This window comes from Piliocolobus tephrosceles, chromosome 1 (genome assembly GCF_002776525.5).
Source record: "Piliocolobus tephrosceles isolate RC106 chromosome 1, ASM277652v3, whole genome shotgun sequence".
Lineage (NCBI taxonomy): Eukaryota > Metazoa > Chordata > Mammalia > Primates > Cercopithecidae > Piliocolobus > Piliocolobus tephrosceles.
In genome coordinates, this window is record NC_045434.1 from 54,294,848 (window position 1) to 54,317,039 (window position 22,192).

The 22,192-nt window shown below is 33.5% G+C and overlaps 1 protein-coding gene across 3 annotated transcripts in view; it reads right to left on the reverse strand.

Annotated features, from left to right (window-relative positions):
- The window catches only part of DENND1B (DENN domain containing 1B), a 267,493-nt gene that overhangs the window by 131,181 nt on the left and 114,120 nt on the right, over positions 1-22,192 (reverse strand). For 2 of the 3 annotated variants that reach the window (XM_023224712.2, XM_023224713.2), the window contains exons 7-9: positions 17,523-17,603; positions 10,991-11,044; positions 8,047-8,157 (exon numbers count right to left, since the gene is read on the reverse strand). In XM_023224712.2, the coding sequence (XP_023080480.1) occupies positions 8,047-8,157; positions 10,991-11,044; positions 17,523-17,603 (246 nt within the window). Of the gene's footprint in view, positions 1-8,046; positions 8,158-10,990; positions 11,045-12,355; positions 12,416-17,522; positions 17,604-22,192 lie in introns of all 3 variants that reach the window. The other variant, XM_023224711.2, reaches the window with a different exon arrangement.

Genomic DNA, 22,192 nt, shown 5'->3' on the forward strand with positions numbered 1-22,192 from the left:
GAAGGAAGGAAGGAAGGAAGGAAGGAAGGAAGGAAGGAAGGAAGGAAGAAATTAGCACCTAACTTGGAAACTTCAAGATTTACAAAGAGACTTTTATTATTTAAAGAGACAAACGTCAAAGAGATAAATCAAGGAATATATTTCTGCTTGACAAATACACAGCTTCTACTCTGGCATTTTCAGAGTAACACTTTATATTTTACACTATAATATAATTAATGTTATTTTATTTTAAAAACTTTTCTGATACAATTAAAATAATTAAATTTATTCTTCAATATATACATGAACACATACACAACCCATGGTTTTATTTGTTTTATTTTTTTGACACAGGGTCTCATTCTGTTGTCAGGCTGGAATGCGGTAGTGCGATTATGGCTCACTACAGTATTGAACCCCTGGGCTCAAGCAATCTGTCCACCTCAGCCTCCCAAGTATCTGGGATTACAGGCGTGTGACACCACACCCAGCTAATTTTCTTAATTTTTTGTAGAGACAGGGTCTCACTACATTGCGCAGGCTATTCTCAAACTCCTAGTCTCAGGCAATACTCTCATCTCAGCCTCCCAAAGTGCTGGGATTACAGGCATGAGCTACCATGCCAGCCAGGTTTTTAATTTTTAAAGACATTGATATCTAATACAAGAGTTTGACATATTCACTAATAATTAAAATTTGAGAAGGGTATGTGGTCAATGCTATGGTAGTTCAGAGATGAAAGATGTTACACTGGTTACTCATTAAAACTAAGCCTTCTGTAAAGTAAATCAGATTTTGAAAAACATTCAGAAGCATGCATGTGGGAGATTTAAAACACATATGAGGATGAGCAAAATGTGCAATTTCATCCATTCACTCAGAAAATTATTGTTAAAATCTTCTACAGATACATATCACCACTGTCCTAAGAGACAAATACATTGTAGTGACTGACTGAACCAGATTTAAAAAAAAGAAAGAAAAAACTGCCCTGATAACTTTATTGTCTAAAGATCTGTGTGGACTATAAGTAATTGAAAACCTTAGAAAGAAAGGTTTAGGGTCACATCACGGATAGTTTTTTTTTATCAGATTTAGCAGTTTATAGGCAATGAGTAACCAATAGATGTTTTTTATTCTGAAGGATTGAGTAATTACATATAGAATGAATCTAAAATATGAGAAAACAAGAGGTCCAAATAGAAGATAAGTGCTAGCCCTAAAAGTGGTATTTAAAATGGGAGAAAGGTATAAATATGACATATTGAGAGATAATCGACTAGACCTACAAAGACAAGGAAAAAAGTCACTTCACTGTAAGTGATTCAAATAATAAACTGAGGCTCCTTAAGGGAAGGGATACTATATTGGGGCAAAAGGTAAGGATGCATTTGGTTTTACAAGATGGTCATTCTAAGAGGCAAAATTGTATAAAGGTTGTAAACATATACTTTGGAATCATACAGAACTGGTTAAACCAATTCCTAGTACTATGGCCTTGCTCAACTTACTCTCTCTCAATTTCAAAATCCACATTTTCATCTGTCTACCATGGATAACAACTGTACCTACCACATAATACATACTAATTAAATGAGTTAGTTTAAATAAATTTCTCAGTGGGGTAAGCAGCTCAAAGTATGCCCTATTATATATTGGCTATAATAATTACTAACATCATCATTTTATGTATGTGAATTCTGCATATATGATCTGAAAATAGTATCTGTGGAAAGTAATAACTGCTGAACTAAGACAGTGGGCAGTTGAAATGCAGAACAGGACTTGGAGAAGAAAAGATTAAGGAGGTAGAACCTATAGGATATAGGTGGGGAAAACAGATGAGAGGGAGGAGAGATTCACCAACTTCGCCCTTTATAGTAGGAGAAGGAAACTATGGGGAAAAGATGGCGAGTTCCATTTTGAAAATACTGAATAGGATGTCAACAATGAGTTAAACTGCATTACAAGAAAGCCCACTGGAAGTGAAAAAAATTTGCCTAACTGTAAAATGAAAAAAAAAGTATAGTATGTAAAAACATATAAATATAGAAGGTACATTTTAAAATAAACACATTGCCCTCAACAGTTTTACTAAAGAAACAAAACCAACACATATATTTTTTTCTTTTATTTAATGTTCATTACCACTATCAGCACAAAATTGTCATTGTTGCATATAAAAAATACTAACATTAACACTGTAAGCTGTAAGGACAAGAAAAAAGAAAAAAAAAAAAAAACTTGGTAAACTGAAATCATCCAAGGTCATTTTTGTGGATATCATACAGGAACAAAGCTTATAGAACCTAGGGGAATCACAATTTAATACAACTCTTTGATAATTCCACAATTGTTAAATTAAAATACTCTTCTTTGTGAATTAAAAGCCAATTATTTACTTTTAGAACTCAAATGGACAAAATCATAAGGCAGAAATATGTGTTTATTTTCATGAAAAACGAGCCATTATCACTACAGGAGTTGGAAGATACAAACACCTCTAGTTTTCCTGTAACAGAAGTCTCCAAATTACCTTCACACATCCCTTCCAATAAACTGTTTCCTGATGACCTCAACAGTACCATTTCCCCACTCCAGTCATATTCACTTAGCACTGACCAAAAATACAATGTTCAGAATAGCTGTGTACATGTGAAATAATAAACTGGTAAGTAGAATTATTCCCAGTCTCAGATGACATAACTGGTTGCTTATGGGTTTGGGGAAGAATTAAAAACCTAAAAATTGCTTCTAGAATCTTTCCCTGAGAGATCATGATAACAATTTTTAACTGCACCACTCTGCTGCAGCTTTAAAAACACGAGGGGCAAAAATACACTTTAATAACCTTAACTAGGAAGCAGGACTACATAATCTTTATTCTCTCACCAAATGTTCAATTCCTCATCTCCAGAAACAGTCTCTGCACTTTAGGTTTCAGATTAAATGCTGACACAGGTGGCATCATTACGAGACAAATTAAGAATATGTATAATCCAGATGAAGAGGTTAAAATCCTCTGGACTGCCTTTCAGTCTGACTAAACCTATAAAATCTACATTTAATAGCTGATTTTCCAGAGATCGAAAGATTTCTTTTTACATATGCCCTTTATGGAATTAATGAGAGAAGGAGAGAAAAGCATATGCTTAAATGCCTAGGGGCAACTATAACAAAGGAAGAAATTACAGTTTATTAACGTAATTCCAGCACTCATAATATATTGTTTGCTCTAAATATCCCCAAAATAACATGCACTACACAATCAAATCTCTGTAACTAATATGCTTATAGACTTTCTGAGGGTGATATTTACTAACTAAATAATGGTCAAAATAATAGCTAACACTTAGACATCTGCTTTTAAAAGAAGCATCCCTTCCACCTGCTTCTACAGGCCACAAAGATACACTCTAGTTAACATATTACTGACAGGATGATGAGAAAGCCCCTGTCAGATGCTGGCCAGCCGGGTGTTTGAGACAAAATGCACAGCCCCAGCTGACTAGTTAGAGAAAGTCTGGTGAGGTACAATTATAGAGGCATATGACAAGGCTTCATGCCTGACTGATTTGAGAACCAATGACATGGCTTTAAACAGCAATCCTCCCTACCTATGGTCACAAAACAGCAGTAAGTCAACTGATACACCCTTGTAATATCATGATTTATGCCTCTGCTTTGAATACACGAGACTCTAACACAATGTTCTGCTAGTCTGCCAAGATTCACTTGGGGCTTAAACATTTATGGCCTACCTACAGCATGGATAAAATCAATGTTCTTGTTCAGGATTACCAGAAACCTTTCCATGTGTACTTGACAATGTATAAATCAACAGAATAACATATGAATCAACAGAATAAAAACAAAACTGATTATGTCTCAATTCATTAAACTCAAACATGCAAAAATATAATAATAAGTACTAACACAATACCACACTTTAAAATATAGGGAGAAAACCTATTAGAACGTTGAAAACATAACAATATTCTTGATATCTGTGCTTACATATCTTAAAATTAATTGTTTAATTTTAAATTTTTTATCTTTTCAAGGTTAAAAATCTTTTTTTTTTTTTTTTTTTTTTTTTTGAGTCTCGCTCTGTCACCAAGGCTGGAGTGCAATGGCGCGATCTTGGCTCACTGCAACCACCATCTCCCAGGTTCAAGTGAATCTCCTGCCTCAGCCTCCCAAGTAGCTGGGACTACAGGCGCATGGCACCATGCCTGTCTAATTTTTGTATTTTTAGTAGAGACAATGTTTCGCCATGTTGGCCAGGCTGGTCTCAAACTCCTGACCTCAGGTGATCTGCCTGCCTCGGCCTCCCAAAGTGCTGGGATTACAGGCGTCAGCCACTGTGCCCAGCAAGAAATTATCATTTTTAACCACAAACAGCACCTAAAGAAAAGGACCCTCAAGCTAGCTGATTCTCTAATGAGAGTGTCACCACTAAAACCTACAGCAAGCTGTAAGGTTTATAATTATCATTCTATTATAACTATGAAAAATCACGATTGTCAAAAAGTGAATACCTGAGACAAACAAAATTTCTGAAATTACAATAGAATTATGAATGTTAGGCCACCTTTCCAACTATTCTTCTAAAAATTAAGTTTTGCTGTACACTTAAAAAAATTTAAATGGATAAAACGTAATTCCTAACATTAAGTACATTATAGTCTCCATGATATATAAAAATATAAGAATATAAAAAGCTTAAAAACAAGTAAATTCATTGGTAACTATTTCTTCTTTGGATGTTTCAGAGATACCATTAAATTCTTTTTAAAAAATAGTTTACTTTTAATTTATGTTAAGAAACCAGTCCTTGACTTTAAATGCCAGTATGCCCAGAATTTATAGCAGATATATATTATATACTATATATATAAAATAATTATTCTGCTGGGTGCGGTGGCTCACGCCTGTAATCCCAGCACTTTGGGAGGCCGAGGTGGGTGGATCATAAGGTCAGGAGATCGAGACCACCCTAGCTAACACGGTGAAACCCCGTCTCTACTAAAAATACAAAATCTTAGCTAGGCGTGGTGGCAGCCACCTGTAGTCCCAGCTACTCAGGAGGCTAAGGCAGGAGAATGGTGTGAACCTGGGAGGCGGAGCTTGCAGTGAGCGGAGATCACGCCACTGCACTCCAGCCTGGGTGACAGGTCCAGACTCTTATCTCAAAAACAAAAAAGAAAGAAAAAAAAAGAATTATTCAAGATAGATTCAAGTAAAGCAGCTTCCTCCACAAAAGAAGACTAAGATCATGAAAGAGAATTTGAATGATGTTTCTTTTATCAGCCCAACAGTCCCAGAGAGTGAACCAAAACAGAGCTGGTAACTTAGAGGTGACATCACCATCAAGTTTTCATGAATCGTCATAAACGATTGATAGTAAATTGACATCAAACATAGAAAACAGCACCCCCAAAATACTAAGCCTTTATGATAGCAATTTTTTTTAAGCCAAATGCTAAGTTAAAAGATAATAACGTTAATTTTTACTCTAACTGCAGATGCAGACTATTACAAAATTAAATGTAGAGGCCGGGTAAGGGGGCTCACGCCTATAATCCCAGTGCTTTGAGAGGCCAAGGCGGGTGGATTGCTTAAGGTCAGGAGCTCGAGAACAGCCTGACCAACATAGTGAAACCCTGTCTCTAATAAAAATACAAAAATTAGCTGGGTGTGGTGGCAGGCACCTATAGTCCCAGTTATTGGGAGGCTGAGGTAGAAGAATCACTTGAACCCGGAAGGCAGAGGTTAGAGTGAGCCAAGATTGTGTCACTGCACTCTAGCCTGGGCGACAAAGTGAGACTCCATCTCAAAAAAAAAAAAAAAAAAAAATTAAATGTAAGCTATCATAAAATTATATCTCATAATCTCATAATTACTAAACATTTATTCTATGCAGATATTCTGAGCACTTCATATATATGTATTTCCTTAATCTTTACATCAACCCTATGAGATTAAGGCTACTATTCCTCCTACTCTACACTTAAAGAAACTGAGTCAAAGAGAGATTACTTGATATAAATTAAAACAAATAAAACACCAATATTTTTCAAAAACATATACTCAGATTTATTTCCAATGCACAAATACAGTAGCTTATGTTTCACTCACATAGCTTATTCCCTCACTTTCTTTGGATCTCTGCTCAAATGCTACCTCACTAAGTTGGGCACAGTGGCGTATGCCTATAGTCCCAGCTACCAAGGCAGGAGGATCCCTTGAGCCCAGGAGTTTGAGACCAGCCTGGGCAACACAGTAAGATCCTGTCTCGAACAAACAAACAAAATACTACCTCACTGGAGAGGCTTTCCTTACATAAAATGGAAACCTGTCTATCACTTTCTACCCTGTACACACACTCACTTTATCCATTATGTAACCCTAGCTAATAAATAATAGCTGTTTGTTTGCTCACTTGTTTATAATCTGTTTCATGCCAGTCAAATAAGGTTAATGACTAGAAAGTGCCTAGCACATAGTATATGCCTAATAAACATTTGTTACATGAATTAATCCTGATAAGAATTAGTTCCAAGGCTTATTATACAATCTTTTTAATCTTGAGGACAATATCCATTTAAAAATATCCTTTTTTAATCTTAAAACAATCATGTTTAAAAAATGAGGAGGAGGAGCTGGGGGGAAAGAAGAAGAATGGTTTCACTTCAATAGTAAGTTAAAAATAGCAGAAAGGCAAATTAAAATATGAAATGAGTCAAACTGAATTTCTTGACATCGCTAAGATGTGTAAGAAAAAAATTACATGTGTAATTGATTAGTACTTTTTCTCTGATATTACTGCATCATTTATCCACCCTTACTCTTTTAAATGCATATATTTTTCAATATGTAAAGTGCATTTTCAACTTTTAGGGGTGGGCATATCAAATTATAATTCAAAATCTCAAAATCATATTTTTGAGATTTGTGTGAATTATAAATTCATACAAATTATATGTACAATCGTATGTATTTTTTTTTCAATTGTAGAGTAATGGAAATAACCCAAAAATTAGAATCAAAAGACTCAATTTCACATTATCTGTCTCTAACTAGCTGTTTGGCCTTGAGGTGGTCATTTAATCTTGCTGAAAATACCTTTCTCACTGTTAAATGTTAAACAGATATCCTACAGAAATCCTGAAGCTCCTTCTACTTTAAATGCTAAAATACAGAATAACATTTTTATTTCTACTACAGAAGAAGAAAACATTAAAAATATTGTTTTATCAATTAATCAAATTCGTGAAGAAAATTCATGCAATACTGAACAATGGTTTTTGCTAAATAAATACATCATAGATTACTTAAAACAATATTTAAATTTGTATTTAAAAAATTTAAGTTGAAAGTATTAAATTGTTACTGCGTAAATGAGAAAAAATTATAAAATCTAGCAAAATACTTTTGAATATTTTTCTATACCCAAGAAAAAGCTTTATCTTCTCACTGCCTTTACCATATTAATAAATACCTTCCAAAAGAACATTTTAGTGAATGTCATAAAACCTGTGATTTATAAAAAATGCTACTTTGACTTTTAAGTTATTATCAGTCTGAAGAGCTGCTCTAAATCAAACTATTATACAATCTACTCCCAAACCACTACTTGGCAACAAAGATGAATCTACCTATTACCAGGTTAGGATAGCAGCTATTATCATGGCCCCTTGATTTCTTTCAAGTAGCGCCAATGGAAAAAGCCACAAGTGAATAATAAAAATCTCATAATAGCTCTTAAGAATTCTTTATATGGTAGAAGGCACTAAAACGAACTCTGGAGAGTTAAAAAGAAAAAAAAAAACTCTCAGCTCCTGATAAGAAAAAATAATTAACCTGACTTAATGCATCTGAGAAGGCTTCCTATAAATCAGACTTTTGTACTTCAAGAGCCAGATTAAAACCATATATCAAAAAAGTATGTAGATATTGTCTTCTAAGCACACATAGCACATTTCTAAATCTGCAGAGATTTTTAGGTCTTTTTGTGAAACACTCAATACCTGCTACTTAAAAGAAGTGTGAAGTACTTACAGTGCTTAATTTGCTCGAGGTAATCACGATGCGCCTTTCATGCAGCATACTGGCATACAGCTGCAGCATGTTGTTCACATCCACGGCAACAAAATACTCTGTAAGATTTCTCTGCAAGAGTGAAAAATAATTGTATAAGTTACAGCTCACAGTGAACGTGAAGAAAAACATTTTACACATTTACCAGAAAGTCTTGAAGTTCAAAGGATAGTATTATTTAAAATGGTATTCATTAAAATAATTAAGTGTAATACTAGTCTGCTGCCACATAAAGCACATAACACTCTATTATTAGTTGAAACATAACCCTACTCAAGGAAAGTATTTTCAGAGGATGATCAGAAGATCACAGATTTCCCAACTTTCTTACCCACTAAGTATTTGAAAAGAAGCTAATTTCCTGGGCCCCAACCTAGACCTGCTGAATTGTCATCTGTAGTGTATGTCCCCAAGAATCTGCTTTTTTTTTTTTTTTTTTGTCACTCAGGCTGGAGTGCAGTGGTGAGATCTTGGCTCATTGCAACCTCCGCCTCCCAGGTTCAAGTAATTTTCGTGGCTAAGCCACCAGAATAGCTAGGATTACAGGTGCATGCCACCACGCCTGGTTAATTTTTGTATTTTTAGTAGCGATGGGGTTTCACCATGTTGGCCAGGTTGGTTTCAAACTCCCGACCTCAGATGATCTACCCACTTCAGCCTCCCAAAATGTTGGGATTACAGGCATGAGCCACCACACCTGGCCAAGAATCTGGTTTTTAAACAAATACTTCTGGTGATTCTTATGTACACTGATGCTTCAGAAACTGCTGCCCAGACAATACATTTGAGTCTTTGTCATGTTTACCATTCACTATGCAGGCACAATCATCAACTGATACAACACAGCCTGCACGAGGTACCCAAAGGATGAGGTGAATTTGTAAAACAGCCCTTTGGTACTTTATTAAGGAAATTCACTTGTTTATACCTCACATCAGGCTGGCTTTATATCCACTATAATCAAATATAATTTGATGATGCTCTAAATTGATTCCTTAATTTAGCACTCTTATTCCCCACATGAAATGAAACTGGGATAAACTACATTAACTTTGACTTTTAGATCTTCTCCTTTCTTATTATTTATTTTTAATTTTCTATAATGAAACAAATAAATCAGAGAGCAACAAACTATTAAGGGATTGAATAAGATATAACAAACAAAAACTGTAGTATCAGGTGGGCTATGACCTAGTAGGCTTAAACTTTTAGTTGGGCAAGAATGTAAGAAATCCAATTATTTCTTCTATTTCCAGAAGGTAGAAACTTTACCATCACAAATTGGTAATCATGACAGAGCACATCAATAGAACCTGTAACTATCAGTGAGTGATGTTGAATTTGGTGGGAAGAGGTTTATTCCTTTCTTTCTCACCTTCCAATGCAACTCTCCATATAAAAATTCATGTCATTCAAGATTACTATATTCCCTACAATCTAAAAGAAAGGTAATTTTTAGATGGGGAATTATATCTCAACATAGGGTGCTGCCTTATGCTTATTCTCTTGCTTTCGTTTCCCTAAACAGGACCTTTTGCAAAACAAAACATGTTAATAGATACGTAAAAATATATATTCTCAGTGGACATTCCTTTGAATGTCTGTTTCTTTGAAACTTTCAAAGCAATCTTCTTTTTAAAAACGTGACATTTGTTAAATCGAGCTATTAGCTGTTTGTTAGTAAATCTAAGAGAAAGTTAAATAGGAGAGCGAGTAGAAGGAAGCAAATTTGACTTTGAAACTCTGAAGTGAAGGGATAAAGGTCATATAAGTCAAGGCATGGTCAGTCAGCCTTAAAGAAAACATTAACAAGGAGTACCTGGCCCACAATGTACAGCAGTCAAGACTTTAGGATCTATTATGTAACCTGAGAGCTTTGATGATCTATCTCAGGCCCATAAGAGAAACTTGATGCATAGCTTTTCATAAGGGTTTTTTGGATCCATCTGTACTGAAAACACCATTGATAGTGTTGGTTTGATATCAGACAATTTACGATTGTCTTCTTGGACTTCCTTCACTAACCACATGCTTTTAGAAGCCACTCAGTAGGTTTGAAAACATTTGGAAAAACACTAGAATCCCAAAGTAAATAATAAGTATATATTGAAATACTTTTTTCCTTTACTTTTGACTGAATTATTCTTACTGATTCATTTTAACTTTCCAAGGGAAGCTGAAGAAAAATTACGTAAGGGAATATTTCATTTTCACAGTTATCCAAACATCATAAAAGCATATTTGTTACTTCTACTTATCTATGTAAACAGTTCTACAAATACTAATTTGTAATAACTATTAAAATACTGAAAATATTTCTAGTATGGCTAGAATTAGGACTCGAAATAAAATGCAAATTTTAGCAATTTTTATAATTTCTTACAATAGCCATCAAACCTTGCAAGATATGTATTACTTTAAATTAAAATCAGGAACTTAAGAACAGTTCATCTATGATTTGAAGCATTATATAGAAGGAATATAAAAATACCATGTCAATTTCACTAAAATAACAATTTGTGTGAAGACATTTCCCATTGCTAGAATTCTTCTCCACAAGTAGAAGCCATCTCCTATGGTATCTCTTCTATCATATACAGTGAAGCTGAAGACCTAACTGAATATATATGATCCTACCTAATTATTACAAATGACAGAAATAGTTTTCCTTCTATTATTGTCCTTAATTTTCCTTATCTACAACCAGATACTAAGAAGAAGGAAAAGGGGCAGACATATAAAGAAGAAAAGAAATTAATATCATTATTCCTTATTTCTTCATTATTTCTCACAAACACAGATAATTACAATGTATCCTATTTCTGTATAGAAAAACGCACAGTGAGACCAAAATAAACAAAATTCATAATATAGGAATAATTAAAGTAGAAAATAGAAAACTTACACTCTCAGGTATTGTTGGGAGTCCAGTTACATCAGGAGCAATGAAGTAAGAATGCTAATCAACAAAAATAAATCACATATGAAAGATAATTAAAATTGGTAGCATATAATTTGTAATGAAAATCAGAAAAAAATATATTGAGTAAATTAATAAGTGCCATTGACTGACATTCAGGATTTGTTGAATTTGAGAGATTCTTAAATGAGTTAGTGGGTTTATATGAGATTTAACAATTGCATTACCATACAAAAAGTTAAGACTTTTTAAAAAATATTTGACCTTAAAATTAAAATAAAAATAGGAAAAACTTGTTAAGGCAAAAAAAGAGTATATTACTGAAAGGTTTATTTTGTACATATATACCTATATATGTGTGTGTATATATAATATATATAGACATACACACCTATGCATACATATAAACATACATATTATTAAAGCACATTTAGTTGAGGTAGACTGGAAAAATTAAAGCTTGCTAACCAAATATACCAAAATCTATTAAGATTCCTGAGTTTCTATGGTAAGTCACAACAAATCTCTTTTGTAAACATCAACCACCCTATTATTTAGCAAATAGCAATAAAACATAATTTTTCAATGTTTAAAACTTCTTAAACGTGTAATAGTCCCAGAATATAATCATTACACATCTGCCAAACAAATATTTATGAGCTTCTACAATGTTTAAAGAAGTAAAACAGTTCATCACAATACTTACATAAAGAGTACAATGTGTATATATGCTTTCATGTTTCCCACAGTGTTCCCAAATTTGACCACCCAGAATCAAAGTGCAACTTAATCATCAAAAAATGTTTTATTTTCTGTTCATATTAATCTTCAAAATTATTTTAATATCTTAATCACATAAGGACATATTTAATACTATCTTCTTATTAATGATTAGAAAAGAAATATTTTATCCAGTATTTGAGCACAGTTGAACTAGTCAGAACAAGCTAGTTAACACAGTCATAATGTATAATTTTCCAGGGTAGAAGAACAATAGGAGATAAATCACAAGATCTTTTGTGATCTTGAGACCAAAAAATGTGACAAATCTCATGCTGTGAATATACTTTAAAATTACTACTATTGAAAATGGAGAATATGCATAGATTTTGGTCTCTATAAGCTACTTTTATTTGGAATGGTTTTTAATAGTACTATATTTCATAAAACTATGCTTTAAAAGATAGTACAAACAGAAAACACTATATATTCCAAATGATCAATTTTCTTAAAAGAGTCAAATGTACCACTTCCCAAAGGGCTGGAGTGAAGCTTAAAGGCATAGTGAAATAAGTGATTAGTTTTCCTATTTAATAGTGATTTTTAGAAGCCAATGTCCTTTTAACTCACCGGTATTAGAGCAGGCTGATCTTTCAGAACTTGCTCACAGGCAATAAATATCTCTTGGTTCTTATAATACATGAGAGAAAAAAATGAATATCTTACTTTCATGGGAGAAGCTTACACAACAATTCGCTGTGTAGTTGAGACAAGCCTATGTAGCCAAATTAGCCACTAAAAAGTACTTGAATAACAGTAATTATAAATATTATTTTAAATGCTGATTTGCTAATTTTATGCTAGAAAAATCCTAATGAAAGTATTTTCATATTACAAGAGTAGAGAATGCTGTGGATATTTAATGATTTTGAAATGTTTCAAAAAAAGCATTCTCATTAGACATTAACTTTTTATAAAAATCTCTGATTACTAGCGGCCTTTATCCACTTGTACAAGAAGAAAAACTTCCATAATCATTCATTTTAATCTGGCATCATAAAACTAAAATCTCCTCTAGTAGCTGAAGACAAGTGTCCTAGTTCCCAATTTGCCACTTATTTAACAGCATAATACCAGATACATTACTTTAGGAGTCCGTTATTGAAATCAAATGCAATTAATTAACAAACATAACAGCTGATTTTATCCATACCTAAGGTAAACAAACATAACAGCTGATTTTATCAATACTTAAGATATTATAACTAGGCTGGGTGCAGTGGCTCACGCCTGTAATTCCAGCACATTGGGAGGCCAAGGCGGGGAGAATACCTGAGATCAAGAGTTTGAGACCAGCCTGACCAACATGGTGAAACCCCATCTCCACTAAAAATACAAAATTAGCCCGGTGTGGTGGCGGGTGCCTGTAATTCCAGCTACTTGGGAGGCCGAGGCAGGAGAATCGCTCAAAACTGGAGGCGGAGTTTGCACTGAGCTGAGATCGCGCCATTGCTTTCCAGCCTCGGCAATAGGAGCAAAACTCCACTTCAAAAAAAAATTGTAACTTTAGAATAGGTATACAAGACTTGAAACTATCAGACTATTAATTCAAGTGCATATAAGAAGGCTTAATTATGGAAATAACTATTATACATAGGAACAGAACACAGTCACTCAATTTCCTTTGACAAGATTATTTCAGCTACAATTTAAGTTATTTCAGAAGAAAGTATTTTCTCCAGATGGGATGAAACTTCAATTTACTACAACCAACACCTGAATAGTTCTTCATGGCACATCCAGACATATCATTTTATTTGATTACTACAACAACTTTCTTAAAAGTTGACATGCTCAATTTCTCAAATGGAAAAAAAGGATCATCTAAAGACATTAACTTTCTTGGCTAACATTACACATTTAGTGACTGTGACTTAATCTAAAATCTTCTAATCATAGGTAAAAAGGTGTAGAAATCTTTAATTTACAATTCTTATTCATAAAGATGAAGTGTTTCAATAGCTGGTATTTTTGAGATGTATTTTTGTAAGATATTTATTTACCCCGAACAAATATGATACTCAAATTTAAAGGGAGAACACATTTGTATTTCTCATTAATGCCACCTCCATTACTCTTTAACAGTATTAGAATCATTTTATAAATATAACACTTTCAGAGAGAAATGACCATTTTTTGGAAAATCCCAGGCTCTTCTTTATTCTTGTTGACCTTTCCCTTGGCATTTCTACTGTATTTCTACTGAGCACAAACCTTGCATTCTTTGGGTGTCAGTGAGCTGTAAGTCTAAGTTTCTTCTTAACTGCTCTTTCCCCCAATTCTTTCACTGGATCTCCTTTCTTTTTCCCTATAGCCTATTTGGGCAATTAGAACTTAGCCTCTGTTCTATGCTCTTCTATATTTCATCCTTCAAATAGCTACAACTACGTCCACTGTGGACTCCCAAATTTGGGTTAAAAATTCCAGGTTATTCTTAGCTTTTTATCACCCAGTATACAAATGACTATTAAACCTTTACGCTTTGACAGTGTACAACAAAAGAAGATGCAGACATAAAGCAGCAGAGAGGGTCACGGGAAATAAAAAACACATTAGGTTGTATGACAAGAGGTTTCACAAAGTTGAAGACTGTGAGTTCTAGACTAACAACACAGTCAACAAAGAGGCTTTAGTCCAAAAGGAAAGCATGATGTTCATTCAAGAAGCTGAACAAAACAATGTGACCAGAATAGAGGGGGAAAATTGAAAGTTGGATTGAATCTAAGAAATGGATGGTCCTGAAAGCATGGCCAAAGTTTGGACAACTTCTATAGAAAAGGGGAACTACAAAAGATTTTCAGCAGGGGACTTTATATAGTTTAACTAAGAGTAATCTGACAGTCTTTTGTGGAAAGGACTGGAAGGAGAGGCTCTAGACTAAGAACTCTTTGAAGTACTAAGCAACAGAACTAAGGTGCTAACCACCTTAGTCTACTACAAAATAGTAGTGGTTAAAGAATGGAATAATGTAAGAGAACACTACTATGACATGAAATCACAGGATGAAATTTGGGTAAGACGCATGGACCAATGGAACAGAATAGAGAACCCACAAATAAACCCAAATACTAACAGCCAACTGATCTTCGACAAAGCAGAAAAAAACATAAAGTAGAGAAATGACACCCTTTTCAACAAATGATGCTGAGATAATTGGCTAGCCACATGTAGGAGAATGAAACTGGATCCTCATCTCTCAGCTTATACAAAAACCAATTCAAGATGGATTAAGGACTTAAATCTAAGATCTGAAACTATAAAAATTCTAGAATATAACATTGGAAAAACCCTTCTATACATTGGCTTAGGCAAGAATTTCATGACCAAGAAACCAAAAACAAATGCAATAAAAATAAAGATAAATAGTTGGGATTTAATTAAACTAAAGAACTTTTGCAGGGCTAAAGGTGCAGTAAGCAGAGTAAACAGACAACACACAGAATGGGAGAAAATTTTCACAGTCTATACATCTGACAAAGGACTACTGTTGAGAATCTACAATGAATTCAAACAAATCAGTAAGAAGAAACAATCCCATTAAAAAGTGAGCTAAGGACATGAATAGACAATTCTCAAAAGAAGATATTCAAACGGCCAAGAAACATATGAAAAAAAAGCTCAACATCACTAATGAATCAGGGAAATGCAAATCAAAACCACAATGTGATACCACCTTACTTTTGCAAGAAAGGCCATGATCAAAAAAATCAAAATATTTCTGTAAACATCAGCCACCATATTATTTAGCAAACAGCAATAAAACATAATTTTTCAATGTTTAAAACTCCTTAAACATGTTGTTATCCCAAAATATGATCCTCACACATCTACTAAACAAATATTAAACTGATCATCTGATCACTACATCCGCATCAATAATTGATGTTGGCCTGGATGTGGTGATCAGAGAACACTTCTACACTGCTGGTGGGAATGTAAAATAGTACAGCCACTGTTGAAAACAGTGTTGAGATTCCTTCCAGAACTAAAAGTAGAACTACCATTTGATCTAGCAATCCCAGTGCTGGGTATCTATCAAGAGGAAAAATGTCATTAAATGAAAAAGATACTTGCACACGCATGTTTATAGCAGCACAATTCGCAACTGCAAAATCGTGGAATCAACCCAAATGTTCAGCAATCAACAAGTGGATAAAGAAACTGTGATACTACTCAGCCATAAAAAGGAATAAATTAACAGCATTTGCAGCGACCTGGATGAGACTGGAGACTATTATTTTAAGTGAAGTACCTCAGGAATGGAAAACCAAACATTGTATGTTCTCACTGATATGTGGAAGTTAAGATATGAGGATGCAAAAGCATAAGAATGATATAATGGACTTTGGGGACTTGAGGGGAAGAGTGGGAGGAAGGGTGAGGGATAAAGGCTACAAATACGGTGTAGTGTATACTGCTAGGGTGATGGGTGCACCAAAATATCACAAATCACCACTGAAGAACTTACTTGTGTAACCAAATACCACCTGGACCCCAATAACTTATGGAAAAATTTAAAAATTAATTAATTTTTAAAAAGAGGAAAGCTATTACCAAACAAAATATAATAACAACTTCCCTGTCTCATAAAAACACAAAAGGCTTATTATTATATATACTTTGAGACAGCTTTTCTCTCATTTTCTCTTGCAACATTATACTTTTCTTCTTTATTAAAAAAGTTTACTATTTTAGAAGAAAAAAATTAATATAAATAAATTTTAATAGTCTAACCCATATGCCAAATCCATGAAGAAAATTAATAAAAACATCCATATTTTATTATCTTGAACTTTGGGCATTTACAAAAACTCCCAAAACGTGAGTGTTTTTATATACAGATGGTACACTTCGTTAAAAAGTTTCAATAGTACAATAAATCCCATCTCAGGCTTGCTGTCTGACAAACAGCAATTCAATCATATTTCCAGTAGTTTGTGATAATACCAGAAGATACATTAATGTATAGAGAAAGAAGATGAAACTTTTCACCCAGAATTTTTATCACATATTTATATGCTATATGTCATTTTCTATTCTTACTAAGTACTGTTTCATTTTAGGAGGGTTATTAAGCATGTGTGTATATTCCTTTATTATGCACAAATTTCACCTGAAAATCAATGCTTCTTTTTTTCTTTTTTTTGAGATGGAGTCTCGCTCTGTCTCCCAGGCTGGAGTGCAGTGGTGCACTGGTGCGATCTCGGCTTACTGCAAGCTCCGCCTCCCAGGTTCATGCCATTCTCCTGCCTCAGCCTCCCGAGTGGCTGGGACTACAGGCGCCCGCCACCACGCCTGGCTAATGTTTTGTATTTTTAGTAGAGATGCGGTTTCACCGTGTTAGCCAGGATGGTCTCAATCTCCTGACCTCGTGATCCACTCGCCTCGACCTCCCAAAGTGCTGGGATTACAGGTGTGAACCACCGTGCCCAGCTAAATCAATGTTTCTTAAAAGTGAAATATCCTCATAGATTTGGTTACTTTTAATTTATAATAAAATTTTTTAAATTCAATAATTTTATAAAATTATAAAAATACACACCCAATATATCAAGTTATGACAGTTATAGCACATTAAAAAGACACAATATTATCACCTTGTTATGTTAGTACTAGCAATGAAGTTTTCCTGGAAGCAGAGATGACTTGGCCAAGAATTGCCTGAAGGTTCACGTGCTCTTAATGAAATTGAGACATAGCTATGACTCCCAAAAACAATTACTGATTGAATACTTACCACATTCAAATTTACAGGAGTATTTGCCTTTGGTACTGGGTGGTTATACAGTGATTTGAGAGTTTCATTCAAATCATTTTCCTAGGGCAAAAGCAAAAGTACATTTTATAAATAAAACATATACCAAGCAACTGCAATTAAAACTACTTGATAACATAGTCTACTGTGGCTTTTCATATTTGACATATTTTATATAAATGTTTTCCACAGAAACATTCAAATAACTGAAATTCAAATATGTGAGTCTAATAAATATGAAAACATATTTAAATTCCTTTATCCAGAAGAATAATGACAATATTTCCATTTAGTATAAATGTGTATTCGAAAAACTTAGTTATTATAAAATATACTAATGCTATAAAAGGAAATTATCTAAATCATTAAATCCAGAAGAACAATGGGATTGAATAAAAATAGTAATACAACTTTTTATCAGATCACAGAGTACTCTCATTTTCCATTTTCATTTTAAAATCCCAAAGCAATTTTTAAGGAATAGAAACAATTGTAAGATTATTAGACTAAAATGGAACATAGAGGTTATTCTAAATATTTCTTTTCTACATTGCTACTGGTCACTACTTGATCCACAATAAATGGGATTAAATAAAACATACAGCAAATGTACTTCATAGGATTTGTATAATAATAATGTGCTTTGATGTGCACCCTCAATTTTTCTGCATCACATACTACAAATCCAGTAATAAATATACAAAGATTTTTATAGACATAATTATCCTTATTCTCTATTTTCATGTTGGAGAGAATAAATAAAAGGAAAAGGCAATTGTTCAGAGAAGTTAGCAATTTTAGTAAGTTTGGATACGAGACTTAGACTTCTCACGATCTTTCTTATGCCTTGTCTATCCATTTATACCAAAACTTAATAAATCAGATCTCTGTAACTACTTTCAGAAGTATTCATTCAAAACTACCTATTTGAAATACTCTTCAGAATAACATGAAAAGCCATAAACGATTTATCTCTTGATCATTTAAACAACAAAATGTATCAGAGAATACTGTAGATAATACCAATTCCCTTTGTAAAAGAGACTCATATGGTTATGTCTTAGAATTACCTTGTAGAAGGACTGCAAAATAAACAATTTATCTCTTGGGCTGTTAAACAATGAAGTGTACCATAGAAAATTGTGGAACATATTGATACTCTGTTTATACAAAATTCCTACAGGTACAAAAATTTTTAGACTAGTTTTTAAAAATCTGTTGCACTCTCTTACATTGATCAGGTAAGGATAACTTGAACTGTAAACGTTATTTAAATAACCCATGGCAGTGAATTAGAAATGAACAGAAAAAAGTACTACAATTCCAGATTTACTTCTAGTTTAATTAATGCTATAAACTTGTAATATTTCTTCCTCAAATAAGGAACACAAATGGAACCTCCCCTATTTCCTCTTCTCAGAAAGCCAAAATTACATAAATTTGCTTATAGCTATTTTCTTTTACATATTCCAGTATTACTGATGGTATCAGGGGAAAAAATGATACACAGTATGGAGATAGTAATAATTTATCAGTAAGAGTTACTAAAAGTTACTAAAGAAAAAGTATTCAAAATTTGGACAACTAATATAATTAATGTGAATTCCACATGTACATTCACAAAAACAAAGAACAAGAAATTATCATGAATAATTTAACCAGAATTCTGGTTTTGACTTTTGATTGCAAAAAAATAAATAGTTGTATTTCCAGTTTTATTTTCTTAGGCAAGTGAATGACTGTACAGCTTCAACATAAAATTATTCAACTGTAAAATGATGTTAACATATACTTCATAGAATTAAGCAATCAAATACATAGAGAAAAATATTTACATGCACGAACACATACACATAAACAACTAGACTTTTGACAAACATTAAAACTTGCAATTACATTATAAAAAAATTGGTTGACAAATTTAGAAGAGTAAAAGGACTACCTTAATTTATTAATAACACATTTAAATCCTATTTATATAAATAATACCTCCCTTACTTTCCAAGTGACAGAACTGATTATCTGACTTATAAACACTGTACTTTAATCAAAGTCACAAGGGTATTAGAAAATAAAACTTAGGCTGGGAGTGGTGGCTCCCACCTGTAATCCTCAGCATTTTGGCGGGCCGAGGTGGGTGGATCAAGAGGTCAGGAGTTTGAGATCAGCCTGGCCAATACAGTGAAACCCCGTCTCTACTAAAAATATAAAAACTAGCCAGGCATGGTGGTGCATGCCTGTAGTCCCAGCTACTTGGGAGAGTGAGGCAGAAGAATCGCTTGAACCCAGGAGGTGGAGGTTGCAGTGAGATGAGATTGCACCACTGCACTTCAGCCTGGGGGATAGAGCATGACTCCGTCTCAAAAAAAAATAGAATTTAAATCCAGGATTTCAGGGTTCAAACCACATTGCCAAAAGTCCAGTTACATTTGTATTACCAATACTGCATTAAGCTTCCTGGGAACATTTATAAATATTTTAATTCTAAGGTGACCACACTCACCTTTATTTGGGACCATCACCACTTAAGGCAAATGAAGGATTTCAGCTGATTTATCAAAACCATTAATTTTTATTCTTACAAGCTTATTTTCAAATATAGTCTGTATCCATGTTTAACATAGTGCCTGTTTCACCATACTGGGCAGACAGAAATGTCTATACCATTTTAGTTGAACTGTATCTACCAAGGCTATATAATTTTAAAAAATTAAATAAAAACTCAAAATACTATGCCCAGGAGGATATTTTGCTCCAGATTCAGTCAATGGAACTTTTAAAACGATGTAAAGAAACAAATGATTGTATACTGAAAAGATGAAAATAAGCTTTTCCTATGGAAAAATTTAGGGTGAGGAAAATAACATTCTGTCTTACTATATTCCTATTTTAAAAATTCCATGAACAATTTTGTCTATGATTGCCTTTAAAGCCTGGCATACAGAATCCAGTGAATAAAAAAGTCACAATAGCTGGATATTAGTTTCTATAATTATAAAATGGATATCCAAAAACTGAATATTCGAAACTTTCTAACGTATTTTTACTTATTCTACACCTTTTGACTCAACATCTATTTGCTATGGGAGACACAGAGATAGAACAGTTCCATCTCTCAATTATTACTTTAATTGTGCAGACACAGAGTTACAACCCAGTGTAAATGCTCTGGAAACCTACATAAAGTATCACCTAACTTAACCTGGAGAGTCAGGAAAAGTCTCTAGAGAAGCACCTGTGCTGACATTAGGTTTGTTTCAAAAGATAGTTACATTAACTCTTAAAAGACAAGTGTTCTACCAGTAACAATTAGTGAGTGGTTTGTAATCTTGACAGACAACTGTATAGAGTTATGTTCTGGGAAATTCAAGTGGCTCAAAATAATTAGATAGTACATTATATGCAGCAGATGAGCGGGAGCAGATTAATCCAAAGAGAAGGTCAGATGCCAGATCATAAGGTTATTATACGTCATGCCGCAAACAAGTTTAAATTTTATTCTAAGAAAAAGAGGAGACTATGAAGCGATTGTAAGCAGTGGAATAACATCAACTTCCAGAAAGTTCATCTTAAACAGAAAACAGTGGTATATAGACAAAGAGTATGTCTGAAATACCCATAAATAGTATCTAGAGAAAAGAGAATCAAGAATATAACATAAATAACATTAAAATTTTAGGTGTAGATGGAGAAAAAAGGCCCAAGAGAGAAGCTGAGGATATAAGTAAAATGAAGATGAGACAATGTCAGGGAAATCAAGAAAAACACAATGTCAGGAGTGACAGAGTACCATATAAGAATTTAAACAGATAACAAGTGAATGGAAAGTACACCCTAAATGCAAAAATTAATAGATAATAGACAATTACAAAGAATTTTAAAAACACATTTTATTTCAATTAAATTGTATCAAATAGCATAGCTAATATTTTAGTAAATTAGCTCTTGTTAAAAACATCAAAGAATGGCCACACTTGGTAGATGGGAAGCAGAGGCAGGAAGATCCCTTGAGGCCAAGAATTTGAGACCAGCCTAAGCAACATAGTGAGAATCTATCTGTACAAAAAAGTTTAAAAATTAGCTATTTGTGGTGGCACACACCCATAGTTCCAGCTAACTGGAAGACTGAGGTGAGTGGATTGCTTGATCCTAGGAGACTGAAGCTGCAGTGACTGATGATTGCACCACAACGCTCCAGCCCTGGGCAACAGAGCAAGACTCTGTCTCCAAAAAAACTTTTCTTTTAAATCAAAGATTAAGGGAAAAATTTTTAAATCATTATCCCAGAGAAGTTTGTTCATTCAAAAGCAAAACTTCAGCTTTTACTTCTATTTTTAAGACAAAAAAAGCATAAAGACTTTCATTGAGAGCTAAAACTATAAAATTCTTAGAAGAAAACATATGAAGAAAGCTTCGAAACACTGAATTTGGAAAAGATTTCTTGGATATGACACCAAAAACACAGGTAACAAAAGAAAAAGTAGATAAATTGGACTTCATTAAAATTAAAAACTTTTGTGCATCAAATAACACTATCAAAAGAACAAAAGGGCAGGCAAACCATGGATTGGGATAGAATACTCGTAAATCATCTATCTAATAAGAAATGAATATCTGACTACATGAAGAACTCCTACAATTCATCAACAAAA